The 24934-nt window shown below is 39.2% G+C and overlaps 2 protein-coding genes across 2 annotated transcripts in view; one reads left to right on the forward strand and one right to left on the reverse strand.

Moving 5' to 3' along the window:
• Positions 1–711: 711 nt before the first annotated feature.
• Positions 712–3404, forward strand: LOC144638417 (tetratricopeptide repeat protein 28-like). Its single transcript, XM_078497614.1, has 2 exons — positions 712–2276; positions 2812–3404. Exon 1 carries the CDS (start codon positions 901–903, stop codon positions 2272–2274), a length of 1374 nt encoding a protein of 457 aa, XP_078353740.1. The 5' UTR covers positions 712–900; the 3' UTR covers positions 2275–2276; positions 2812–3404.
• A 795-nt stretch (positions 3405–4199) lies between these two features.
• LOC144637600 (uncharacterized) overlaps positions 4200–24934 on the reverse strand; it is a 30280-nt gene continuing 9545 nt past the window's right edge. The window contains exons 6-26 of the mRNA XM_078496663.1: positions 24594–24887; positions 21694–22022; positions 20773–20911; positions 19650–20018; positions 18603–18919; positions 18235–18388; positions 16801–17187; positions 16170–16475; positions 14741–15133; positions 13801–14102; positions 12970–13123; positions 12001–12300; positions 11273–11548; positions 10243–10557; positions 8533–8927; positions 7751–7845; positions 6717–6891; positions 5870–5939; positions 5419–5699; positions 4662–4818; positions 4200–4532 (exon numbers count right to left, since the gene is read on the reverse strand). Coding sequence (XP_078352789.1) covers positions 4354–4532; positions 4662–4818; positions 5419–5699; positions 5870–5939; positions 6717–6891; positions 7751–7845; positions 8533–8927; positions 10243–10557; positions 11273–11548; positions 12001–12300; positions 12970–13123; positions 13801–14102; positions 14741–15133; positions 16170–16475; positions 16801–17187; positions 18235–18388; positions 18603–18919; positions 19650–20018; positions 20773–20911; positions 21694–22022; positions 24594–24887 — 5387 coding nt within the window. The 3' untranslated portion in view covers positions 4200–4353. The remainder of the gene's footprint in view (positions 4533–4661; positions 4819–5418; positions 5700–5869; positions 5940–6716; positions 6892–7750; positions 7846–8532; positions 8928–10242; positions 10558–11272; positions 11549–12000; positions 12301–12969; positions 13124–13800; positions 14103–14740; positions 15134–16169; positions 16476–16800; positions 17188–18234; positions 18389–18602; positions 18920–19649; positions 20019–20772; positions 20912–21693; positions 22023–24593; positions 24888–24934) is intronic.

Consider the following 24934-nt stretch of genomic DNA (forward strand, 5'->3'; position numbering starts at 1 on the left):
ACAACGGAAATTGGTGACAGAGAAGGAGAAGCATTAAATTATGGAAACCTAGGAGCTGTGTTTGAGTCTCTCGGTGAATATGTCAAGGCTAACGAATATCACGAGAAATCACTTGCGATCACAATGGAAATTGGCGACGGAGCAGGAGAAGCATTAAATTATGGAAACCTGGGAGCTGTGTTTGAATCTCTAGGTGGATATGTCAAGGCTAAAGAATATCTCGAGAAATCACTTGTGATCACAAAGGAAATTGGTGACAGAAAAGGAGAAGCAAGAAATTACGCCAACCTTGGAAACGCGTTTGCAAGTCTCGGTGAACATGTCAAGGCTAAAGAATGTTATAAGAAAGCACTAGCGATCACAACGGAAACTGGCGACAGAATGGAAACAGCAGCACTTTACGGATGCCTTGGATGTCTATTTAATTTTCTCCGTGACTATGGTAAAGCTGTAGTATACCTGGAAAAAGCACTCGCGATCACAATGGAAATTGGTGACAAAGCAGGAATAGCAGCACATTACGGAAACCTGGGAAATGTGTATCAATCTCTTGGTGATAATTTCAAGGCTAAAGAATATCACGAGAAAGCACTTGCAATCTCAATTGAAATTGGCGACATCGCGAGAGAAGCGACCAGTTACCTAAGACTGGGAATTGTGTTTCTATCTCAACGTGAATTTGTCATGGCCGACGAATATATTGAGAAGGCTCTTTCAATATGTAAAGATAGAGGACGAGTTGAAACTGAGATTGCGTGCTATTGTATTCGTACATTCACGAAGTTATCACAAGAAAAGTTCCAAGAAGCCTTTCTCTATTTATTTCGAAGTATTGAAAAATGCGAAGATTTGCGAGGTTTTAATGCAGACAACGATCAAATTAAGATATCCTTTGCAGACATGCATCTTTTTCCCTACCAGTTGCTTAGTAGATTGTTTTGTGACGCTGGAATTCCTAACATTGCTCTTTATGTTGTAGAGCTGGGAAGGGCTAGAGCCCTGGCAGACTTGATGGCAACTCAGTACTCCGCTGAAAAACACCCAGCAGCTAACCCGCAATCACAGTTTGGCATTGAAAATATCATGACGAAAGAAAGCAACTGCACTTGTCTGTACATTTTTTATCATGCCCAAACATTGTTTTTGTGGATTCTCGGGTCAAGTGGAGTCATTTCTTTTCGAAAAATGACAGTGGATGAAAAGACTCTTTACAAAAGACTAGAAAAGCCAGCTGAAAATTTGAATGAATTTTTTGATATCATGGCTAAAAGTTTCCGCAGCTTTGGTATTTTTCCCGAGGAGGTTTGTGAAGATCGATCTTTAAATGACATTGGGCCGGCTGAATCTGATTCTTCTCAGAAAGACAGCATCGCAGCTTGGCGACAGGCAAAGGATAAGAAAGATCCCGAACAAAGTAAACAGAGTTTATCTTTGTTCCACGAAATGCTCATCAATCCTGTGTCCGACTTACTTCAAGAGCCTGAAATCATCATTGTTCCTGATCGCAACTTGTACCGTGTTCCATTTGCAGCTTTACTCGATGAAAGTGGGAAGTATTTATCAGAGACTTTCAGGATCCGCATCATTCCTTCATTGACGACTCTCAAGCTCATTCAAGATAGTCCTGCAGACTATCACAGTCAGACTGGTGCTCTAATAGTGGGTGATCCTAATGTTTGTGATGTGATTTACAACGGACGTCGTTTAAAATCATTGCCTGGTGCAAGAAAGGAAGCAGAGATGATTGGGCGACTGCTGGGCGTTCAACCTTTGTTAGGGGAGCACGCAACGAAGCAGGCGGTACTTCAAAGAATAGATTCAGTGAGTCTGATACATTTTGCTGCACATGGTAATGCTGAAAGAGGAGAAATTGCGCTTGCCCCTACAAGTGCTACTTCTGGGATTCCACAAGAAGATGACTATCTTTTGAAAATGTCTGACATTTCAAAAGTTCAACTGCGAGCTAAACTTGTGGTACTAAGCTGTTGTCACAGTGGCCGTGGACAAATTAGAGCCGAGGGAGTTGTGGGAATTGCTCGTGCGTTCTTAGGATCTGGTGCACGCTCAGTGTTGGTGGCACTGTGGGCTCTTGAAGACAGTGCAACAGAGCAGTTTATGAGATGTTTCTACGAGCATCTTGTTGGTGGAGAAAGCGCCAGTGAATCTCTTCATGAGGCCATGAAGTGGATGAGAGACAACGGCTTTACCAAGGTTTCTGAGTGGGCACCGTTTATGCTGATTGGAGATAACGTGACATTTGACTTTGGAAAATAAAAGTAAGTTTATAATAGCGAAGCAAAACATCATGATTTTGGTTAGTTGGTTGCCTGTGCGAGTTAAATCAAAATTAAAGCCATCTTTCGTTTCGTTACAAGTAGACGAGGTTAGGACCAAAAACTTACCGTGCCACTTTAAATTTCTATTGTTGGAATTATGTTTGTTAAACAAAAACAATTTTTTGTGAGGTGATCTATGAGATGATGTGGTTGGTTATTCTTGTGTTTTGCGTACAAATTAAAGTGGTTTCTTTCCAATGATTCGAAAGCTCCCTATCTATTTAAGGAATTTCAAAAGACAAAAGTGGTCTTTTTAAGCTAAGTAGTCCAGTTCAGTCCTCTCTGGGCTATCTGATATTTAATCTTTTTTTTTGTGCTGGAAGTACAAATGTGAAGAAGTGTGTCGGCCGGACTTCACTACTAACTGGGACGACATACTGGAGCTTGCACTGCTTTGACTTTATAAAAAGACTAAAGAAAAAAATTCTTACACGATTTTCCCTTAACTTCTGGTTTTTCTTTTTTGGTGTTGTAGGAAGAAAAGACCTTATCAGTGGAGAATGACATGCAGACAAAATAAAGCAATGAGCCAAGGAACTTTTAATTCTGTGATAGCAGTGTACAGTAACTAAACAGCGTTGATTTTTTTTGTTCTTTTGAATTAATTTGAAAGGTTTTCTTTCCTTAGAATCTGAATCGAAAATATCTTGTAAGAATCGAAAGCTTGAGATCCGTGAAGCTCTAAGTTGTAATGTTAGGCAGTTTAACTTAACCAGGAAGGGGCCGGGGGGACGGTTCCAAAACTGGACCTCCTTTCTTGGATCAATGATTTTATAGTTTGTAAACATTGTTTTTAAGCGTATGAAAGCTCCCCCGCCCCTTCCCCACCGCAAAGCACATCGTTCGAAAATTGTGAGTTTGTCACTCTTTGAGTTAATATGAGTCACTTTCAACAAAGCTTATTGTCAAGCTATTACCACCGAATATTGTTTTCTTGTAACCATGGTAACCTACGTATAACGCCGCATATCTGTTACGTACGGATGGCGAATAATTTTGTCGTTTGACCATATTTGGGTATCGTGACACTGGTTATAACTCGATGCTTTCCCTGGCCTTTAGAGTCCCCCGTTTGGGGTTCGGTTTCAAAATACCCGATCCCGTGCGTTTTCCCAAGGGAACCCGGTGGGTTCCCTCGTACATTTTCCTACATCCAATGTGGTCACCCCCCCCCCCCCCCCAAGCATTTGGTCATCCATTATTACTTATCCCTTACAACGTGTGTTCCCAATGCGTTCCATGGTACCCGCGCGCCGGTCCCTCGATCATGCGTTCCCTCCATTGTTCCCAGTGAATACCCCTCGCGTTGCCGCTTGTGCTTCCCCTGCGTTCTTCCATGCGTTGCACTGGTCGTTGCGTTATACGCTACCCTGAGAGTTTATTATATCAATATTTGAAATAAAGAAATACATTTTGTTATGATTATTTGATTCTCATGTTGTGTATAGCGGAGATAAGACAAACTTAAGTTTCGCAGAGTGACTGTTTTACCAAAAATTTTGGTAACAGAACGCTCCTACAACTGTGATGTTTATCTGAAATAATAATACAGGTTTTGTTAAAAACCTTGAAACATTTTGTCTTCTTAAGTGATTAAGGGTGCAACCAATAGTGACTTCCTTGTCCTCCCCTTCCTCCCCTCCCCTTGTCTTGCGGCAAAAATGCGGCTGCCAGATTTGACTTACTATAAGGAAGTCTGGAACGGAAATGAGCGCAAGAGCGCCTTTGGTCTTTGGCCGATTTGCCTCGAAATCGTAAAGCTCTGACCATAGGCGCTTGCGATTATGGTCAGAGCTCTGAGCTTTTTGTCTTATTTTATTTCTTGTTGTTGCTCGAAGGAACTTAGAAAATTTTTCGTTCAACGCTTAAGCGTGACATGGCGCGTGCAGATTTGAGGCGTTTTCAGCATCTAATGTGACTTTTTTACATATTTGACAAAAATTTAAGAACATGCAACGATATTCTCAAAATATGTGATGTTCCTCTTGTGCTTATGTGCATTTTTTTCGATCTTTTGTTAAGGTTTGTATGTAAGTGGTTCACGCCTCACAGGTTCCCTTGTGTCTGTCGGTGCGTGTTTAGCAAGTTCTGCTTTGTGTTTCTCACGTATTCGATGATACGTTTTAGAGAAATTATGATAAAACTTTTCCACAGATTCTGTGATATCCTTCTTCATGATGCCGCATCGGCATGTTCCTGAAATAAAAGATATTGTTCAGTAAAGGTTTTGGACGCCAGCCGGCCGGCCAGCAAGACACCTAAATTAATTAGCCTTCACGTACAATGTATTAAGTATCTACATAGCTGATAACCAATCCAACATACCTTCGTCACCAGTTTCCCCACAAAGCTGTTTGAAACAGAAGGCCTGGTAAAACAGACCACATGCGACGGCAATAAACAAGAGAGCAGCACTGATGACTATGGTGTTGAGAAAGTAAGGACTAGTTGGTTCAAAGAACACTGCTGAATTCGAGTCAACCTGGAGCATAAGAGTAAAAAATAATGTGAGAGAATAAAGAGAAGAGAGCATGTTTTACTTGAGGAGTCCAATTCGAGCTCTATCATTATTCTGCTTTAGAGTTTAGCTAGTGACGGATCCTTGTTGAGACGATTTTCCCCATTAAATAAATTCCAATTTAAGTTGGTTTCCGCCTAGCAATCGAGCAATAAAGGTAAAAATAAAGTTACCAAAGAGACCTCATTGCATGGTAGCAGTTTAAGTACAGCTAACAAAAGCCAGCCAAAACTTTAGCTCTCAAGCTGACCCCGCGCGAAAAAAAAAAAGAATTTTAAATTATCTATATTTCGGTCGGACGTTTCACGCCAGAATTTAATTACGGGGTCTCTAAGACAAACGAATTTCAGTAAGATCTTTTAAATAGAATATAAAATGTTGCCGTGCTATGAGCAGATTTTTGGTACTTTATTTATGCAGTCATTGCTCGAACTGTGGAATCCGTTTTTAACTTGATAAACATGGTAATTGATAACAGGCGTGACACTTAGTAACTGTTTCAAATTCTAGTCACCAGTTTTCTTAACAGTAACTTAATACTTGTAGAGAGAAGTTTTATCTCACCTCAGACTGCTCCATGCCGTCGTTCTCTTGTAGTAAATATTCTGTCTGAACGTTTTTCTTCACAATCAAGTTCCTCATCTCGTTCGCTAATTTAGACACACTTTTACCTTCGAGTAAAACTCCATGAGTAATTTCTGCTTCGAGAAAATCCGTGACTTCAAACCAGGAGCCATTGAACAGGTCTTTTCTTTTGACGGGAACATACATCTCCAGCAACACTGAAGTTATGTTACCGTCTTGTAGAGCTTTTATCATTGAGTTTAAATCCGGGAACGTGGATCCTGCATGAATGAAAGTAAAGTCACGTGATATGGCGATAGAATGCGCACTGCGTTGAAACAGTTTCTTTCTTGAAACAGTTCTTTTCGGTAACTGTAAGAATTCTCGCTTATCAATAAATTATCAAAGAATTCTCGTTTATCAATGAGAATATGACAAATCCTTCACTCACCGATTTCTATCTTGTTTCGGAATTTTTTAACCGCCATCTGGTGTTCGGAAGAGTTAGCGACCACTGCAATCTATAAGGAAAGTAAACTAATCATATTCTGCTCAACAAAACTGTCTCGTAACTAGTTTTTTTTATAAAAATCGGGGGTTTCAAAATGTTTTGAAGTAGACGTCAGCAACTAGAAGAGTGGGCGGCTGTGACAATGCCGAGCTTGTTTGTCACAAGGCAAGCTGATTACTATGAAAGAGTAACAGGGTACATATAATCAATAAGCCAGCTGAACTGCGGCAGTTGCCGACTTGTTTTGAAAACCAAAGTTTCACTGTTGGGTGACATGACATGACATTTAAGGGAGGCAGCGTGGCCGAGTGGTTTAGGGCGCTGGTGTTGTAACCCGGAGGTCCAGGTTTAAAACCTCCACCCTGGCACTAGCTGGATTTGTTTTCGTTCGTCCTGAGTTCAAATCCTCGGTCACGCTTTGTATAGCCAACTCGTCTGCCTCCTGCCAGTTGGAATTTTTTATCATGTTATGTCCATTTAGAATATTTGTTTCCTCTCTTTCAGTGGCATGCCTGCAAACAAGCTATCTCGAAGCTAAGTGCATGACCACTAAAAACAACATTTACATTTTACATTTACATTAGCTCTGGTATGCATGTTTTTCTCAGACAAGCTACTTTCACCTCGAAGCCTAGCTTTGAAAGTGCAGTTTGAGAATTTTGTCATGAACTATTTTCAAGAGCAGCAAAGATAAAAAGAATGCGAACGTAAAAAACAGTATGAATATGCGAGAGGTTTGAGGATGAATTTGAGCCACTGACGTAATCATGCATAATGCCCATAATACCTTGCTGTCAGCAGCACCTGTGGGACTCACACCATTTGAATTCATTGAAATGACTGTAACAGTGAGCACTGATGCCAATGATCCCATGAAGATAGCGAAAATAACGAGTCCAATAAGAAACCAGGCCATTGCAAATATCTTGGCTGGCATGGATTTTGGACAGCGATCACCGTACCTGTGTAAAAAAATAAATTCCTTTTTCCCATAATGTTTAACAATTGCTGATTGCTGATACAGTTTGCAACATGTAAGAGCTGATAACTTTTTAGAAGCAGCGAACTCCCATTGTAATGATCAACGAGTCAATTTTCTAACATATTTTTGTCCCAGTTTGTAGGTTTTCTTAAAGTAAGCGACTTTGAACGGCTAAAAACAGACTCAAAACAGACGTGTATTCATTGTGCATGGCCGTTCAGCTCCATTATCTGAGAATTACTGGTGTCAGGTTTCATCGACTCTCCATATAAAGGCGGACACCTCTCTAAGACGGACAGTTAGGGCTGGTCCCGAAAGTGTCCGTCTTAGAGAGAGTTGACTATATTAACAAATATAGTGAGGCTGCCAACACATATAGTTACGCTCTTCAGGAAGTCACTTTTTTTTTGTCATCAGTACATAACATATATATCCTGCGATGTATGCAGTATGCCATATGTGGAAGTGTGCTTACTAAAGACTTGTCCTACAACGCTGCACAACAACAACGAAATGTGATTTTTTTGGTTTACAATTTGCTAAATACTAAAACAATAATCCTGCTTAATCTTGCAGAGTATCTTCTGATTTGAGCGAACTCGGTATACGGCCTCGTCAGCTAGGGTTAGCTAGGTATCAGGCGATATTCTGCTCGATTTTGCAGGATGTTTGTCACAAGAAGGCAACAAAACCCGAGCCAACTACCAGAAACTGAGAACGAACAGTATGAAGAAGACATTTGGGACCGTCCAAGGGCACTCGCTTAAAAGATGTAGATTATTTCGTTTATTACTGCAAGGAGGTGGTAATTCTGGTTCCGTTCTGTAATTTTAACTCACCCCACTGTGGAAAAGGTAATAACAGACCACCAGAGGCCTTCACCAACTCCCTTGAAAAACGTTCGGGGGAAATGTTCCTGATTGGTTCTGGAGTCCTGCGAGGCAAAAAAAAAAACTTCAGTTATGCACCGACAATAAGCCAATAGAGTAATACAGTCCATTGAATTTGATCGCCCACATGGGTCACTTTCACTACTCAAAATTATATACAACCTTTTCACCTTCCGAGACAAACCTCATCAATCAGTGCAGTTTTAAGAGAATAAGACCATTCAAATGAAAGCTGTTGAGCAATACTTTTCGGTGGCTAGTGGTGAATCAGTGGCTAGTGGTGGATATTTACCGAGCCGCGAAGATTATACTGTACAAACTGGCACCTTTCAAGTCTTAAGAAGAAACTCCCACGTATAACCATTCAAATGAAAGCTATTTAGCAGTACATTCATGTGGTTTTGTTAAATATGCTGTACAAGGGTGTTTCTAGCTTATAGGTAGGAGTATAGATTCCTAGTGTATGCCCATTCAAATTCATGTTATTTAGTAGTACGTTTAGAAGAAATGATTGTCTTAAATTTGGCACGACTTGGAATGCAAGTCAGTCAATCAATCAATACAATCTTTATTCAGTGATCAGAATGCACGCTTAGCTATAAAGCTAGTTAGCAGGTACGTACACCATGAAATAAAAATACAAAAAGAAAAAGCAAAAAACTTCTTTGGAAGTGAATAAATTAAGTTAAGCTATAATATACATGAATCATACAGTAATCGTATTAGCTCACCAGAATCCAAATGATAATTCCCGCTAGAAGAGCTGTTACCAATGTGAGAACGAAAATTGGCCAAAACTCAAAAATGGAGTTTGCCATAACTTTTGTTAGCAAACCGCTATCAGTGCTTTTCTTCTGAATAACCACAATACCAGGGACAGTTATAACCGGAATGAACTTGCTGTACTCCGTGTCACCATAGGCCTGGGTCTTGATAACTGGAAAGGACACATGGTCTCCCTTGGAGCTGCTGGAGGAGACTAACTTCGTGTCATTGTGTTCTTCACATGTCCCGCACGTGGTGGTCACAAGGTCACTGATGATACTTGTGAGCGAGTTAAATCCTGATGATTCTAATGGACTTTGAACTACGGAGACACTTAAATGCTCCGTGCATCGACAAGTTTCTGAGAAGAATTCAAATTGTCGTTAGTTAGAAAGCAAGAAACTGAAGACAATGGAAAATAAATTATTTAATTAAGATATAACTGTTAAAACACAATTAGATTTTATTTCCATATGTCCTTTAAATACTAGAGCATTTCTTTTTTTGTTAAATCATAACTGCTGACCTATCTCACCCTTCAGTGCTAACCCTGGCTTTGAACTGGTCACGATCTTCCTGAACTCTCATTTAAATTTTTTTAGAGCCGGCGTTTCCAAAGTAAAGGCCCTAGCGAATATCTCTATTGTCATTTGAATACACGTGCAAATAATTTTTAATCACGTTTTTGTTAATTATTGGTCTTGCGAACAGTTCGTGGTTGCCTTTTGCTAGTGCCGCTAGGTCACAATACGACTATTTTTTCGTCTAGTGTGCATTTAAGGACGTTCGCGCTAATTTTTTATGCGCATCCCTACTGCGCACGTATTTCATGTCGCAACGCCATGCCACGTCATACTTTGAGCGCACGCGCTGAGTAAAATTTCTAAAAACATTTAGGTTGGGTTGCCGTTCCGCTAGCTTCGTTTGCAATTTGCTCTCTTAAATGGTCGGTGACCCCTACTTTTTTCTTAACGGATCACTTTTGTTAATCAGTATCTACGTTTTGCGAGAAAATGAAAAAAATCTATCGAGTGGAAGTTGATTTTGTTGACACACTGACGGTTTGAATTCTGCTTTTTGAGCTTTCCTTTTTGCCGTACGACAGTTTTAAATACGTTTCTTCTAGGTTTGGTTTTACCAAAAAGATAGCAAAACTAGGAATTATTTACGAAACAGACGCACTTCTACAAAATGTGACTAAGATCGTTAGCCATCGTTTACTCATCTTCGATATATTTAACTTTAAACCCTGTAAACCATACTGAATTACGTGCGCCAATTTTTCAAAATCAGGGTAGTTTTCCACACGCTTTCTCTCTGAAACGAAGTCGGTGACCCCAAATTTTTTTGCATTTCTGACACAAGTAACTCATTATCTGACCGCAGCAAAAAATTAAAAAATCTATCGAGTAGAAAATTTTAGCGCGAACGTCCTTAAGTCAGCTTTTAGACAACTTGTCCGTCTAGACGACAAAATCGTCTTCCTGGAGGGCCAAATCGACGGACAAAAACAGACGACTTTTAGGCCCAAAATCGTGTTCGTCCCGCTTTCACACTAAGACGACTTGTCCGTCTCAGACGATTTGTTCGTCTTCTAGTGTGGAAGCGGCCAATGAGTTTTGATGCAAGGAGCTAGATACATAGATATTATATTTTTTGTTCATATTAGTTAATACCTCCATATACAGGTTCACTAAAGTTTCCTATCCCGTCAGTTGTTAGAACTGCCACTTGAATCTTGTACATTGTGTAAGAAGTCAGATTGGTGAGAAGTATTTCATTTACATCAGCACAAACTATCGCCGTATAATTTGGCTCAGCAAGTAAGTCCACGATTGGTTCACCTCCGATACGGACGGCTTGATACTTTATGTAAAAACCACCCAAATCTCCACTCAATCTTTCTTTTGTTCCATGTTCCCATGTGACCTTAATTGCGGATAAACTCATAGCGGTTGTAGCAGCTGTTTTAGGTGAACTGGTGTCGGGAGCTGAAAGAAAACAAACGTTACCCATAAATTGGATAACTTTGAACATCAAATAACACAACCCATCCTTACGACATCAAACAGGAACTCGATAACGAACCGACCTTTTCTTTCTCTCAACCGAAAGGCTATGTTGATGAAATATGACAGAGAATTATTAAAACCAATAAACGAAACGCATGACATAGAGCTTCCTGCCTTTCCTTATAGTACATCCAGCTGCTTCTGTACTTAAACATCTTTTTCCATCAATGTTGCGTCCAAACGGTAATGGGATGGGTGGAAGAGGAACTCAGAGGTAAGCATATTTGCTAATTTTAAATTCTGCGACTGATTTCTTGATAGGCTACTTGATAGGAGTTCAGTAACCATGCAGACATACAGATATTTTTGTACCAAAAAACTACAAAGCAGGATTTACGAATTTTCGAGCAATTGAGCAAATTTTATCGGAATCCGAGCATGCGAGCAACTGCGATTATTTGCGAGCACGAGCTAGCGAACACTCGTCCAAATTTTGCGAGCAAATCGAGCAAAAGCCAAATTTTTGCGAGCATATTAATGGGGTCTTCAATATTTTAAGGGAAAATTTGATACCCCTTATATTCCTGATTAAGACATAATAAGGGAAGGCAGTTTTGCCAAATGCAAACAATAATAATATTATTGATACCCTTACTCTGACTAATGACCAAGAGAAGACAAAAGCTGAACTCACCAAAATTAATTTTTGTACAATTAGTCAGTGGACCAATCCCATTTTTGTTAATAACAGCCATTTGAATACACGTGTCGCTCGACAAGTTTATATTCTTTAGCTCGATTGACGAAAAACACGGAGCTACAAACCAGACACCATCAGATCCATTTACAAGCACTGTGTATCCTACAAGCTCTCCATTTACTTCACCATCGGGGACTGGGTCCCAGGATAAAATAACACTGCTGTAATCAGGGCTGAACGCTGAGATGTTGGTAGGAACCGCTGATGGTACTGCAGATTCAAGACATTAACACCGTTTGGTAAAGCAAGAAGTCATTCCCAATCGCCAACACCTTTACAATACCATTCTTTTTAAAACAAGAGTCCGTTGAAAAATATCGACAAAGTTATTAAGAAAATATTAAAACTGTTAAACTGTTAAAAATCCACAGAAAATGACAATGGAATATAGAATAGTACTTACCCGAAAAAGCAAGGATGCTTAGAATGAAATTGAATTAATGTAAATTGCTTGCTAACTCTAAGATTGAATTTTGCTCCGTCAAAACAAGAATTAAAGTATTAAATTACGTTTAGCAAAAAATCAGTGACTTTGATTGCAATAAAAATTATTAAAGAATTTGTACTCACGAGTTCGAGTTATGTTGTTTTCATTGTTTTTCATACTAATCAAATCTTCTAACTTGCTTATTATTAAATATTTTTATCTTTCATGTTATTACCGCATTCATCGGTCATAGCGGTCGTGCAACGACCATAGGACCCAGTCCCGTAACTGCTGACTGCCTGCACGGACAAACAGTACTCTGTACAAACATCCAAGCCTGTCAACACAACTGTCACAGTTCCTGGAGGAAACGCCTTTGTTTGGTATGACGGAATTGTTTCGTTTTTCCAGAAACGAACATTGTACCCAGTAATTTCATACGCGGCATAGTATGGTTGCGGAGGAGTGAAACTAAACTGTATGGAAGTTCCGTTAACGCTAGGTGCGTCGTGAATTTTCGGTGCTCTTGTTGGCGCTGAAAAGATAATAACAGTAAAGCATCAAATTAGTTATTAATAAATAAGAATAAATGGATATCGTATATAAAACCAGCAGGGGGTGGTCTTGGTTGAAAAATAAACTTAAAATTGTTTTGTTTTTAAAACACACACTTACGCACAAACACACAGGAAAGCAAAACAATTAAATAAGTGAAGTATTATTATACTGGACAAGAACATTGCTGTTGAGATACTGTCTTTTGAGACAGACAAGTTACTCGTCCTTTCAGAAGGTATGCCAAATACAAAGGACAAATTTTTTTAACTTTATATAACATGCTTAAGAATTCTAAATGGCAGGACACGGTTGCTGAATGGACGAAACATAGCCCAAGAACTCGGGCATAAGCTTGCTAAGTACAAACATAAAACAGAAATAATTAAACGTTCACAGTAATAGGTTCCCGGTAGGGGGGGGGGGGGGTACACAAAAAAGTTTTCTACGGGGAGGCTTCGCCCCGAGCTCTAACCCCTTACCCTTTTATATACCATTTTGACAGAAATTGTACCCCGTTCGTATACCTTTTGCTGAAAAAAGGTACCCCTTTCATATACCTGAAAGACATGGCAAAGACTTAAAAACACGACGTTTTCTTGTCATTTTCATGTAGCGCTAAAGAAAGGTTAAGTTACACATTACTGACGTGGAAATGGATTTGCTGGTATGCCGTAGATCTCCAGTCTCATGCAGGGTGACAGATGCCATTCTTTCGGGTAAAACCGAACAAACTGCGCCACTACATCGCCGTTTAAGTAATTCCTCTTTGCACGATGGTAGTTACCAGCAGTATAAAATTTCTGTGAAACAATAGCCCAAGAATTAACACTCAGTTATATGGCAAGAACCGGTAAATATATACTAGTTATGCAACGCTTTCGAGTGGTATACTATGGAATATCCCACGAGTCACTTGTATTTCCTCGGTATACACACGAGCCTTTAGGCGAGTGTGTATACCAAGAAAATACAAGTGACAAGTGGGATATTCCATAGTATACCACGAGAAAGTGTTGTGTAACTATTTTATACCATTCCATAGGAAAATACGCTTACTAAATTTCGTTGAGAATACAATCAAAGCGCACGATGGGAAGGTTGGGTTGAATACCGTCGAATATACAACAGCTTTCCTGTATTCTGATTGGCTGTATTTTCTATGGCATGGTATAAACTGCCTTAATCTACATGTATAACATGATATATTTGTATACCGTTTATGTACCAATGCTTGTGATCAGACCTTTTTCATTATTAAAATTAAGGTTGTGGTCATTTTAGGTATTAACACGCAAATTCCCCATACCGCAGGAAACTCCTTACCACCTCTCTAAGACATTTATTGAGAGCAAATTTTCTATTTCTGCCATCAACTTTCTCCAGGGCAGTTGTGACTGAACGTCCTTAACACTATTTCCGTTAAAAAGAACGTTATAAAACACAACGTTAACGTGTTATTTTAATCATAAGATTATACCCTCTCGAACTCTGTCCAATGTGTTCCATTCAGTGATAAATGGAGGGCGAAACGTGTCACGTGACTTCCGTCTGCGTGACCTTGAGTCGCTACTGCGATCACGCGGTAAGGAATACCAAGATCAACTTGAAGGAAAGCATTGGTTAAGTTCAGTGGGCACCAGGCCACGTGCGATCCCAACCGAGCAGCCGCTGGAGGATTGGATTCAATGTATGACGATGCTGATATGTTGATGTCTGGTATGGCACCAGTTTCCAGTCCTAGGGCTTTTTCCCAGCAATAAGCGTCGTTACGATAAAACCCTGATAAGAATAAAAAATACTTTGTATTAGTAATAATAGCTCATTCAAAAACAGTAAGTTAGTACATTTCATATAACCTTAAACACACTTTTAACAGAAGATTTCCATGAAAGGAGGTTTACTTGTCAATCAGCAGGTAACAGCGTAAAATTTAACGTTTTTGAGGTCAGGATATATAGTATTATCAATTATATCTGTGACAGTTTTCACGGTTTACATGTAATCGAGGACCTGGGAGAAAGTTGAATTATTGTGAAGCTCTGATATTTGCAGCGGACTTTAATTTTGAAAAGAAATAAGAGAAGATTGCTAAAGCTCTCGAATCGAAGTGCAAGATTAAAATGCTGATCAGATAATGTCAAATTTACTACATTATGCACAATTCTTAGTGGAATCGAAGGTCGAGAAACGCAGACACGGTTTTAAGGTTTGATTGCGACTTTACAACCAAAAATACTAGATTACCGAAATACACAAATTTTTCAGTTGTTTAGCTTTGAGTAATAACTCCAGAGCGGTGACTGAAAGAAGTTTATTTTTAAAATTATAACTGTAGCCACTCGCAAGAGGGGATTTGCTTTGGTAGAATGGGAATTACGAAGCATTTTCGGATAAAATTCTTAACACAACAGCCATACCTTTTCTCTTGCAGATGTAAGGCAAAGATTGTAAACAGTTTATAATATTCCAGTGACCTTGCACACTTGTACTCTTAGTCACACAAGCAATTCCATTTGGAATACCCTCTGTCGGGCTTTCATTCCAGTTAGTATAATCAAGGTAATGCCCGTTACTCCAGTTTGGAAATCTTTCAAAGTTATTCTCATCTTCTATGAGCCCAATGAACACCTCGCTGATTGTGGACTTGATCATTTCTGAGTGAATAAACGCTTCTTCCTCGACGTTTAGGATATACAGTAGGTCTGCGTTTCGGTTCAAGCAGTCAATTTCGGCGTTGTACCAGTTAAGAGGATTCTCTTCAAGGATCAGGTAACAATTCGTTTGGAAGAAAATCCATCCCGGCAGACAGTCTTAAAAACAAATATTAAACACAAATTAACAAACATTTGATATTTGAAGTACATGACTATGATACTTCTTTTCTACTTACAACAAAATGCTTTACTATAACCGATTATATAGGTCCGATTATCCAGTAATTTAAGATCAATGGTTGATGTTTTTAAGGTAACCAAAAGTCATAATTGTTTACGGACTGAACGAAAAATTAGTATGGACTATATTGAATGAATGAATGAATAAATGAATGAATGAATGAATGAATGAATGAATGAATGAATGAATGAATGAATGAATGAATGAATGAATGAATGAATGAATGAATGAATGAATGAATGAAATACTTTATTATAGTGTCAAGGTATTTAGCTTTAAAAAACTAATTGGGGACATTATTTACATTAAAATCTACTAAGCTACATAAAGTTAAAAATATTTACACTTAAATTCTAAGAAAAAAAACCGTACTACATAGATGAATAGATAAATAAATGAATAAATAAAAAAATGAGAATAAAATATAAAATTTTATAATAAAAGTAGGTATGAGTGACTGGACGTAACACTATATAACAATTGCCCTGCATTAAACCTGTGTTGCGGAAAAAGATAAAATACTCAATTAAGTTGGTAGCCGGCAGCAGCAGAGGACCATTGTGGAGGACCCGGGCTGCCACTTTGGGCACCTAGTATAGGGGAAGGTAATTCGTAGTCACAAATAGTTGAGAAAGTTAAAGAAAAACGTCGATCAAAGGAACAATCAGGAATATATAGAGACTTTTTAAAAGAACTATTACTAACACCAAAAGTGATACATAATATTAATTTACATGGAGTTACTTTGACAAGCTACATGCATATAGCATTAAAGAATACGTTTCACTTTTAGAGGAAATCATACTGTCAAGCTTGCACCGTTGGGAGTCTAGAAAATACTGCAACTTCGGTTTGATTGGTTAAAATAGATAATGACTGCAGTAAATATGCATCCTTACAGATCTTCCGTCTTCCGTTCGTGTTTTTTTTTTTTTAAAAGTATAGCCTTACCTGGAGATGTCGTTACTTTAGTGCAGTTGTTGTGTTCAACATCGCCAAGTTCATTGTAAATGAGAATTTTGACACAATACGTGCTATTTCTCTCCAAGCCAGCGACTGTGTAATTTGTAGTATTTCTTTCAACTGTTATCGTAACTTTAGTTTCATCAAGTACTCCTTGTTCTGTGATGTGTTGGTAAATTATTTTATACCCAGTCAGTTCTATAGCTGACTGACAAGGCAGGCTGTCCCAAGAGATCTCGAAGGAGTGGCTTCCGATGTTGTGTACTTTGATGTCAGTTATTACAGGTGGCCATACTGAAAGAACAACAAATCATATTAAAGGAAATCAGCTGCATGAAATAAACGTGTATTCGGTTTTTCCCTCCTTGAATTATATCACAACTACACCTAAAAAGATCGGATTCCCACACGGCAATCATGTAAAGCTGTTGTAATTAGTTTTAGTTTTTTTCTTAAGCTTAACTAACTGAAATTAACTGACTAGCAGGATCGATTTTTTTGGCTGTTCTAAACATAGTAGCCATGAAATATGCTAAAAAACTTTTTTAGTTTTAATTTTTTTATTCTGAATGTTTATTCTAACTTTTTAACATTTTTCAGTATTGCCTAATCGTCTTACCTTTGGGCATTTCACAAATGAAAGCTCTAATGCTGTTTTCACTAAGATCGTTCAATAGGCCTTGTGTATTCTGCGGAATATCCTTTGACATCACCGTCACATTTCCGTTACCAGATGGCTGCCCATCTTGCCATTTACTGATTGTCAGTGGTCGTCCGTTCACCCACGTCCAATTCGCCCCGATTTTTGTCAAACCTATGTGCCATGCGCGGGGTTTCGCAATGCAACGTTTTTGAATCTCTTCATTGATAAACTGCCATTCTTTCTCTGTTTCCATGGTTACTAGGTCGCCTCGTTTACCTTTGCAGGTATCTCGGTTCTCGTTCCATGTTTTGCCTGACTCCGTAAATGAGTAGCAGGAATCCCCAAATAATACATTTCCGCTTTCTATAAAAAGAACAGAAGGATTTAACTCCATGTAAGCAGCAACGTCAATGAAGCGCCAGTGAAGCTCATGGAAAATTAAAAGTACAATTGCCGGTAGTAAATTCTATAGGAGTCTAATGGCACACAAATGCCGGAGTGCAACCTGGTTTTTGTGGCATAAAAGGACTAAAAATATTAGCATTCTGTCAGGTTTTGACAATAGTTGACAGATACCCATTGATGGTCCTGGAAGAAGCACTGAGGGTTTCAACTGTTTTGTCCGAAAAAACAACACAATGAACCCAGCCAGGGTCACTTGTTCTGGAGCACAACATGCTTACCGTTAGGCCACCACGTGCCCCACCCTTGCAGTATAATACCCGATTTAACGAAGTTGTTTCGTTTCAATTTACCTCGTCCCAACCGAGGCTCGTAATACTGACATTGAAACAGTTATAATAGCGAAATAACCAGTGCCACAAAGTTTGCTCATTAAACAGAGGTTCGTTTACAAAGCTGTTAGTTTAGTTTAGTTTAGATTTATAGTTTAGTTTAGTTTAGTTAAGTTTAGTCTAGTCTAGTCTAGTCTAGTCTAGTCTAGTCTAGTCTAGTCTAGTTTAGCTGTGTTAGCTTTTAGTCTCTATTTTCCTTGTGGAATTGCTTTTCAGTTGTCAGTGTACTATAAAGAACTCGAAAGATCTTGGTTTGTTGTGCCCAATCCTTGGTTCTGCAGATCGTTACATGGTGACAGCGGTGGGATCAAAAGCAATTTAAGCAATCAGGGGAGTGGTAAAGTAGTCTTTAAGCACGGGAATTTTGTCTTGAAGATAATGCTACTAAGCTCTGGCCGTACTGACATGCATATGTTAATAGAACTGACAGGTTAATTAGAACTGGTTAGTTGTTTGGGGCCAAAACAGTGACCTTTTTACGAGGAAGCCGCGTTATCGAGCTAAATATTCGAAAAAGAATGCCAAAGACAATAGCTGATAGTCTGTATATCAGCTGTTTTCATGCTTATAACATTCTCCATGGGATTTCCTGATATTATTACGTCACTCAACTTACCAATCTCGGCAAAAGGAACATGGCCGTACAACTCAATGCGCATGCACGGCATGTGTGTCCACTTCGTTGGCCAAATACGAACATATCTTGCATAAACTCGTTCAGCAAAGATATTCTTTCGTACTGTGTAGCTGTCGAAATTGCCAATTAAATGCTAGAAAATAATACAGAAAATATTGCAGTAGATTTTCATAAAATTTTAGTAGGTTTAGCGTTACAGTAAAATAGGACGCGTATGGGAAAAAGATTACCCAGCAGACACTGTGGTCTAACGGTTGGTTTGGGAAAAACATGCAAAGGAGGATTATTAAAGGTGACTTTTTATTATCGTTTTGTAATGATGTTGGGTGTACAGTTATTGAACATACCTTGCCACCTGTTATATCGCGATAAAAGTCCCAGTTGGAACCGTCTTTTGAGATTTCCACTTTGTACTCTTCAACAAACGAGCTGGAATTGCTTGAATAACCTTGTGTTGCTACAGCGCAAACGATGTAAGTTGTGTTCAAGTCAACTTGAAGGTATGAAGGCAAAACCGACTGCGCACACCAGGCTTGTTCATGGTTTAGGCGACACTTGTGAGCTTCAAATCCACTTTCAGATGAATTAGATGTGATTTTGCTGTCCACTATGCGCCCTATCTCTATACCAATCGCTTCTTCTTCGCATGGCAGAGGTTTAAAACCTGCGTTTTGACACAAAAGGAAGGTTCGTATCCACACAGAATATTTAGATGCACATAATTTCTTTTAATTGCAAACGCTGCTACGACCTACTTCAGTGCCAATACAATCTATATTTTATCTTTTCAATGAAGGAAAATATCTAGATGGTTTTAAATATTCCAGATAAACACGACATTACCCTTAACAAGGACATTACCCTTAACGACATTACCCTTAACAAGGGTAATGCCAGCTCAGGGACGGATCTAGGGGAGGGTGCAGGGGCTGCACTCCCTCTCTTCCCTGAGATAACCTGAGGCTTTCTAATACAACTGGTATTCTGCAAAATTTCAGTTACGCCATTCCTTAGTGGTGCAACCCCTCCTTAGAAAAATCCTGTATCCGCCCCCCAGCTGGTGTGAGACTAACCCGCTGTAGGCTATTTTCATGTCGACGTCGTGACCCAAGGAGTTGTTTTCAGGACTACTGAAAACAACTTCAGCTAGTAGTAGGATGGAGAATTTGAGCCTGAAAACTCCGGATACAAGTCAAACGCCCTTAATCAACTGGCAACTCTGCCTCCATAATGATATCAACATCTTGATTGCGGCCTTACGCGCCTACTGGCGAGATGAGTCATGATGATTGAAGTAAACAAAACATGATAGAAAAAGAAAGAGACAGCAACATTGGTATTTTGACCTAGGATTAGGAGTGTTTTGTAGCATAGTTTGATAAGACTTTTCTCACCTTTTTTCTTACAGACGTAAGGTCTCAGTCGAGAACACTTCTTATCTGACCAGTCTCCATCGTTGGACACTACGCAGTTTGAAACATCGCCTTTACTTGTATCACCGACGCTAAAACTTGAGAAGTTATAAGGTGTTCCATCACTCCACTGAAATACTCCTTCCTGTGCCTTATCGTTCAGTCCTATCCAATGGCCCCCTTCACCAGGGATTAAGGTTGTGTTTATAAAGCTGTTCTCAGCACTGCTGGTTATGGACACCAGGTCAGAGTGTAAATCAAGGCATTCCTTTCTGGCGTCTTCCCAGCTAACTATCCTTCGAGAAGCTTTATAGCAGAAGCTTTCATATCGAGTCCATTCTGTTGAACACTCTGTAATTGTCAAGAGTAAACAGTTGTCAGTAGTGTAACAGCCCTTATAAACTTGGAATTGTACTGGTCCTCTAGTTTAACAGTTTGCTATTGTTTTTGGGCAAGAAGTTGGCACATAAAGGAGACTTTATAGGGTCGAATAGAGGAGGTGTGTGACTGAGTGGCCGGAGTCTTGAGGCGTTTTGCTTTGAGCCCAGAGTCCCAAAAACTTTGTAAAAAGTCATCTGTCTATTTCTTGGAAACAATAGAGAGGGAAGAATATCCTAAAACATCGTTTCAAAAAACACTCATGAAACCAACTCCTGACTTTAATTTTTTTCTGTAAAGCTTCTCAACCATTTATTTATGTCACTGATAATGCAGAGACCAACCTTTCGATCTAAGCCTAGTAATGGATGTAAAAAAAACTTCGTTTGGTACTGAGTATATAAAGACAAACAATATTATCAGTCATTCCACGAAAATTGAGTAGTACACGGACTTTTAACCAACGAGGCACGCAGAGTGCAGTTGTTGCTTTCTTCATATCGAAAAGCGATGTTAATTAGAGTAATTGTTTTGCATACAGGTTTTGAGTTACCAACAGAACTATCACCATAAAAAGAAATATTGTCACATGTATTTCGTGCGACTGTTCTACTTAAAGGATATGAGATGATAACTGACAAGTAGCTAACCAATCATAGCGCACGCTTGGTCATATCTAACGGTCACGTTTATAATAATATCGAACATGTTATATTTTTAACGTTACCTTGACAACCATAAAGTTCTACCCTCATCGATATGCGGTCATACCAAGTCACTGGTACAAAACGAATATAACGAGCCCTGATTGGTGGGTTCAGCTCATGAGAAACAACAGTGTCGCGGTCTTCGTTTCCAGCAAATTCCTAAAACATTCAGGTGTCGAAATGGTAAGTTAGGGTCATATTATCAAACGTAATATCTTTTCAAAATAAACCTAAGAAACTTTAGATATCATCGAGTGGTACATCAGCATCAGATCATGTGATTTGTTTTAAGTGCCCACTACATGCAAATGAAGCAATATCCTCGCTAAAATAAATTTTAAGAAATCAAAAAGGGTAATCAACGCTTCGATGACCTTCGATGGATAAAGTAAAGTTCACCTGACACAGCGGCCAAACGAAGAAAGTTTGCGGCTAACTTCCGTTTACACTGGCATGAATTTTAGTTTATTTATTTCAAGCAAGACTGGAAATATATGATGTTATGTAGCTAGCGACTTAATCATCTCCCAATTTCTGGCCGGGGGAACCTCCTGCCATCTGGTATGACCCTTCATAAGTTCTTACATGAGGGTGAGGCGAGCCCACAGTCAATCTTCTTTTATCATATTCTCACATGGCGGACTCGATATTTTTCCCTCCCTCCACGTCCACGTGACGAAATATTGTTTGACCGACCACGATAACAATTATGAAATTCTCATGCTGAAAGTTTACAATACAATACAATACAATAGTCGTTTAATGTGTCATACACTTAGCAATAAGGTGTGACATTCAGAAATGTCACACCAGCTAGTTTACAGGTATTCCACCTAAATTAGTTAAAAAAAATTAGAATGAGTATTTCATAAAAATGAGAAAAACATTTGCATTTTTTGTTTCGCTATTTCGCTGCACATTTGACCGCTGTATAGTTTTACCTTGTCCGTGGTCTGTCCTTGTTCGATGTAGCACCGGAAGTTCACTTTATCGTTACTGTACTGCAGTTTGTACTTGGTTACCCACTGACTCCAAACATTTCTTCCTTGCGTTGCTACGCCCGTTACTCTAAAGTATTGACTACCCAGATCAACCTGCAGCCATTGATTGACATCATTTGTGCCAGCTACCCAGGCTCCCGCTGTATTTCCCGTTTGTTGAAAGTTCAGTCTGCCCTGCTTGGCGGCATGATTTTCACTCCATTCTGAAGAGGCAGTAATTTGAGCGTCCAGGATTGCTCCGCTTTCCATACCGACGGCGTCTTGACATTCTAAAAGCCAGGTTTATGGAACAATGTTAGTAAAACTTCAGAGCAGTTTTCAATTTAACCAGTGGCGAAAATGAGAGGAGAATTGTTTTGACAAAGTTGTGCTGTATGATTACAACATCCTGAACAACCCAACTTCTAATGCTCAATTATGAGGGGTAGGTTGCAATGATAAATAAATGATTAATTTTAAAAATCTCTTTTCATCGATCTAACCAATTAGATTAAAAGCCAATACCAATCGAGAGCCGGTCACTCGTAACTCGCGGCTTCGATTTGAGGCTCGCACGAGTCCCTGAAAAGAGCCTGCTCGCAGGCTAGCCCTTCGCGTCAGAAAAGTGTATTAGCCTCAAACTCTCATTGATTCATTGTTGTTGTTTTTTTCATTTGTTGTAACTGGCTCTAACGATTGCTTTGGAGTTGGTTTTGCGACATACACTAGAACCTGCTTCATGTTTAACAATTATTATTTGAAATCGAGGTGAATAGTGGTAGAATATTCACACTTCGCTTCACACTAAAAGCTAAGTTAGTTTCAAGTAAGCACTTGACTCGAGTGCACTTGAAAATCCCCAGTCGCACTTTGCAAAACTTGGCTTCACACTTGATGACAAAATATATTAATTGAGGTACATACTGTCAATCACCTTCAGAATCGCGACAACGCGGCACGCTTTTCATTTGGCTTCCATTTCCTATTGGTGAAGTGCGTTCTCAAGTGTGGTGTAGGCCATACTTGGCGGCGTACTTCGGTTTCTTTGAACTACGAAAGTTTCCATGGTCACCAAGTAAAGTTCAAGTAAGTACAGTTTACCCCTTCACACTCAAAGTAGGTTTCAAGTGCACTTAGATTATACTTACGAGCTCTAGTGTGAAGCCAAGTAACAAGCCATCTCAAAGTTTTAAGAAGGAAACCATTTAAAGTCGATTTAATCGGCCTCTCAATTCATGCGTGGAAAACGTACATATAAGCGGCACTAACCGACATGCGCGAAAAAGTTTACAGAATCTTCAAACATGGCAAATCAAGTTAATCTTCGATAAAATCTTCGTCAAAATCTAGCAAAATGGTCCTTTGACACCACTCAAACCTGCAATCTGATCAAAAACCTGCTTGCAAAACATTTTGACCGTTGAATCAAAGCTTTTGAAGTTCACTTGAATTGAAAATTGAAAGAGCAGTTGGCGAAGGATCCACCTGAAAGTTTGGATTATTATAAGCTTACTGAATGTCTGCAGAACTGTGGTGAAAACTGGATGTTTTCTTGCACAAAGACTTTTTCCTGAATATTTGTGGAGGATCTTGGTTGAATAACACTTGATGTTGCTGCCGATAAATCTGCGGTATTCATTTTTGCCGATGCCGGGCGAAGAGCGACTTCACGGTAAGCAATTGTTTATCGTTTTAGTACTCGAGTTGTGTGGACATTGTGCTGCAAATTGCGAAATATGTAGTCTTCTCTTACTTTGAAAACCATCAGGCCAAATTTCTTAGCCTTTTTTTGTCTTTTCTGGTTCAGCATATCATCTTCTTGTATTCTTAGTATTTGCGATTCAGAAACGCCGGCGAAACGCGAGTTTACGCCGGCCATTTTGTTTCAGTTTGGATCAAGCATTATTCACTCCGTAGGAAGTGAATAATGCTCATTAGCCCGAGATAGCGAACCAATCAGATTACTTGAAACGCCAAGATCACTGAGTGTGTATATACTAAAAATGATTATTTTATGCATTTCCGACAGAGCAGTGCAAAATTGAGCATAATGCTATGGACGTTTTACAACAGACGTAAGCATAGTCCAAAATTATCCAAGGAATGTGACAGCCTCCAGAGTAAACCACCTTTAGCCAATCAAGCTGGAGTTTAATCTTCGGTATTGATGTTCCCATCAGTAGCTTGCCGTTTAGAATTATGGTGGATTTTGAGCCATTTGAGCAGTTGTTGCAAAAAGTCCATTACGGCGAGACATTTCTATTTCTTTGTGTAAACACGTTGCCGACCGTTTCAGGTGTGTTGCTAAATGTGTTTCAGCTAAAAACAATACGGTAACTCACGAAATATGCGTCGTTATCTCAACCGTTTAAAATATATCATTTTGTGTGTTAAGTATTCCCTGCTATATGAAAATAAGTTCTACATGTTTGCAAAATAAATCGCAAGAATCTTTTCAATCTTTTAACAAATTTCATTTGGTATGGGTTTTACCTATATGAAACCTGTTTCTTTATAAAACATTGAAGAACGGCCAAGGCCCGAAACATCTGTTCATTTTTAGTCTTTTATGTCACTTAAAGAGTCTTCTCAAATTTTAACAAATGTATACAGAAATAATGCAAAAATAAGCCATGATCTCACGCTTAATTTTGGGACTTGGCTCGATTTCCGCCTTCTCATGTCCATTTTCCCGTACAGGGGCTGGAAATCGAGCCTATTGTGCGGTTCATTCTCTGGGTGGCTTCAGTATTATCAGAGGGAAATTGGCGCTTTAGTACGGTAGAAAAGCTACTCAGGCTCAAATATAGCGTACAGTCTCCCACGCCATCTTGATATATAAGAGGTTCTGAATTTCCTACCTTTTTTCAACGTTGTGACGTTGACGCATGAGCTCAAAGCTCCGTCTCCTACGGTGTAGGCCAGCAACTGAACACAGTAGTAAGTATTGTGTACAAGGTTTTTTACTGCCAATGACGTCACGTGGGCATCTACAACTGACGTGTGTTTTACGACCTGTTCTGCATTTTTTACGTACACTTTGTATTTCTGGATTATACCATTTCGTTCCTGCTCTGGAACCTCTCCCCATGTGATAAATATCGTATCGACTGCTGTTGCAGTGACTGAAATGTTAGCTGGTGGTGCAGAAGGAGCTAAAGGAGAAATGCATTATTAAAGATATGTTATAACATTGACATTT

This window comes from Oculina patagonica, chromosome 14 (assembly GCF_052425735.1).
Source record: "Oculina patagonica isolate OP01 chromosome 14, crgOcupat, whole genome shotgun sequence".
Classification (NCBI taxonomy): domain Eukaryota; kingdom Metazoa; phylum Cnidaria; class Anthozoa; order Scleractinia; family Oculinidae; genus Oculina; species Oculina patagonica.